At 53.2% G+C, this 1,966-nt stretch overlaps 1 protein-coding gene across 1 annotated transcript; it reads left to right on the forward strand.

The window, feature by feature from the left end:
• The first annotated feature begins 354 nt into the window (after positions 1 to 354).
• LOC100281001 (LGC1) lies at positions 355 to 936 on the forward strand. The gene has a single exon (NM_001153920.2). It carries the CDS (start codon positions 392 to 394, stop codon positions 827 to 829), a length of 438 nt encoding a protein of 145 aa, NP_001147392.2. The 5' UTR covers positions 355 to 391; the 3' UTR covers positions 830 to 936.
• The last annotated feature ends 1,030 nt before the right edge of the window (positions 937 to 1,966 follow it).

Raw genomic sequence — 1,966 nt, forward strand, 5'->3', positions numbered from 1 at the left:
GGCGATCCAGCCGGCGCACTGGTGTGGAAGCAAGCTCACATGCGCATGACAATGTGGCCACAGGGGCGCGCGGGCCACCCGCGCTGGATCGGTCACGCCCGTTGTCGTGCTCCTGTCGCCACCCGGCCAAGACCCGCCGCTGCCTGGCCTGGACCATGCATGCGTGCACGGGCATGCGCACCCCTCGTCCCCTCCCCCTCACTCACTGCACTAGTCACTCCGCCCTCGTGCCCATGCCTACGCTGTCCCCGTCGCCACCCACTTACCACGTTCACGCACACCGTGTCACTCAGTACACCGCTGACCCAATGCTTATCCATGGATATAAATATCCAAGCCACACGCTATACCTGCAACGGCAAGCAAGCGAAGGTGGCGATCGAGCACCGCCATGGGGCAACCAAGAACAGAGCTCCTCGCCCTCGCATTCCTTCTCGTCGCCCTCGCCGCCGCCGTGGCCGCCGCGGCGACAGAGGTGGTAGACGCGGCGCCGGCACCAGCGAGGACGAGGACGACGACGGCGGGGTGCCGGCGCGGCGACCTGGTGGTGCGGCAGCGCGCGACGGGGCGCGTGGTGGAGGGGAAGCCCGAGTACGCGGTGGAGGTGCGGAACGCGTGCCGGTGCGCGCAGTCCCGCGTGCTGCTGCGCTGCTACGGGCTCAGCAGCGTGGAGGCCGTGGACCCGCGCGCCATCCGCGCCGTCGACGGCGAGCGCTGCCTGCTCCGCGGCGGCCGGGCGCTGGCGCCGCGCGGGGGCGCCGTGCGCTTCACCTACGCCTGGATGACGCCGCAGGACTTCCCGCTCCTCAGCTCGCGCCCGCACTGCTAGCCGTTCCAGTACCTTACTTTAGCTCTGGCCTGGGCTGTTCCTGTATTACAATTGTTGTTGGTACGCACTGATTCATTCAGCAAGGAAGATGATGATTGGCCTGGGTCTTTCGATTCAGTTCCTGATTACTACGTACAGTTGGGACGGGTCGGGAGCGAGCAAGGACCGTCATCTACGCAGGCAGCCAGCAGGGAGGCAACGAGCCGACGACACGCCGCGACGCACCTTGGAATCTTGGATCACGTGCCCTGTCCGTGTCCTCGGTCCTGCCCAGCTTTTTTTGTCAACTCCATTATTTTACTAGGTATATGCCCGTGCGTTGCCACGGGAGTTAAAACAATGAACCTGCACTTTATAAATACAACATCAACGACCACACAAAGTAAACTTAAAAGAATATGTGATGTAGCCAACAAACATCCAATTGATAGGTCCAACCAAACACATTCATAAACCAATCACAACTGCAGAGCTAGTTACTATTAAATTCACGATGACTACACACTACATGTGCCGCCCCCATAGCCACAATGGACTGTAACGCAAAAACACACTACATCGATTAAAAAACAAAAAATGTTCTACATCCAGTTGTTACAAGCCATTGGTGAAACCCTTGACGAAAGAGAAAGAGCTATTCTCGATGACAAACCAGAGAACACCATAACATTTCCTGAAAATCAAACGAGCCAATTTAGTATAAGATTAAATACCAAAGATAAACAAAAGACACAAAATCCTATTAGGCTACCAAAGAGAAGGCTCGTACAAGACCACAGTTGGCACAGAGAACAACTGAAGAAGAGTATAAACACCAAGACAATCAACACAGTGAAGTAATAAAAATAATAGAAAAGGACACTGTTCTAAAAGATTAGTAAAGAAGAGTAGAGAAGTTAAAAAACATTCATTATAGTAACTACAGTATTCAAATTCATTACCACGGCTGCTGAAGAAAAGATGTATGTTAGCCGACCGTTATCCTATTCCATTCCTCCCAAACTTTTAGAACACTGCCTAGATGTAGTATGAACCAAGCACTAAACAACAATACTAATTATAATCGACACTAAATAATATAGGCAAACAGCAATATGCTATCTTGAGACTAAGACTTCACTCCTAACAATCCTAAAA

This window comes from Zea mays, chromosome 10 (genome assembly GCF_902167145.1).
Source record: "Zea mays cultivar B73 chromosome 10, Zm-B73-REFERENCE-NAM-5.0, whole genome shotgun sequence".
Taxonomy (NCBI): Eukaryota; Viridiplantae; Streptophyta; class Magnoliopsida; order Poales; family Poaceae; genus Zea; species Zea mays.

What these genes read in the sequence shown, in the direction of transcription:
- LOC100281001 (NM_001153920.2), top strand. Translation starts at nt 392, where the DNA reads ATGGGGCAACCAAGAACAGAGCTCCTCGCCCTCGCATTCCTTCTCGTC.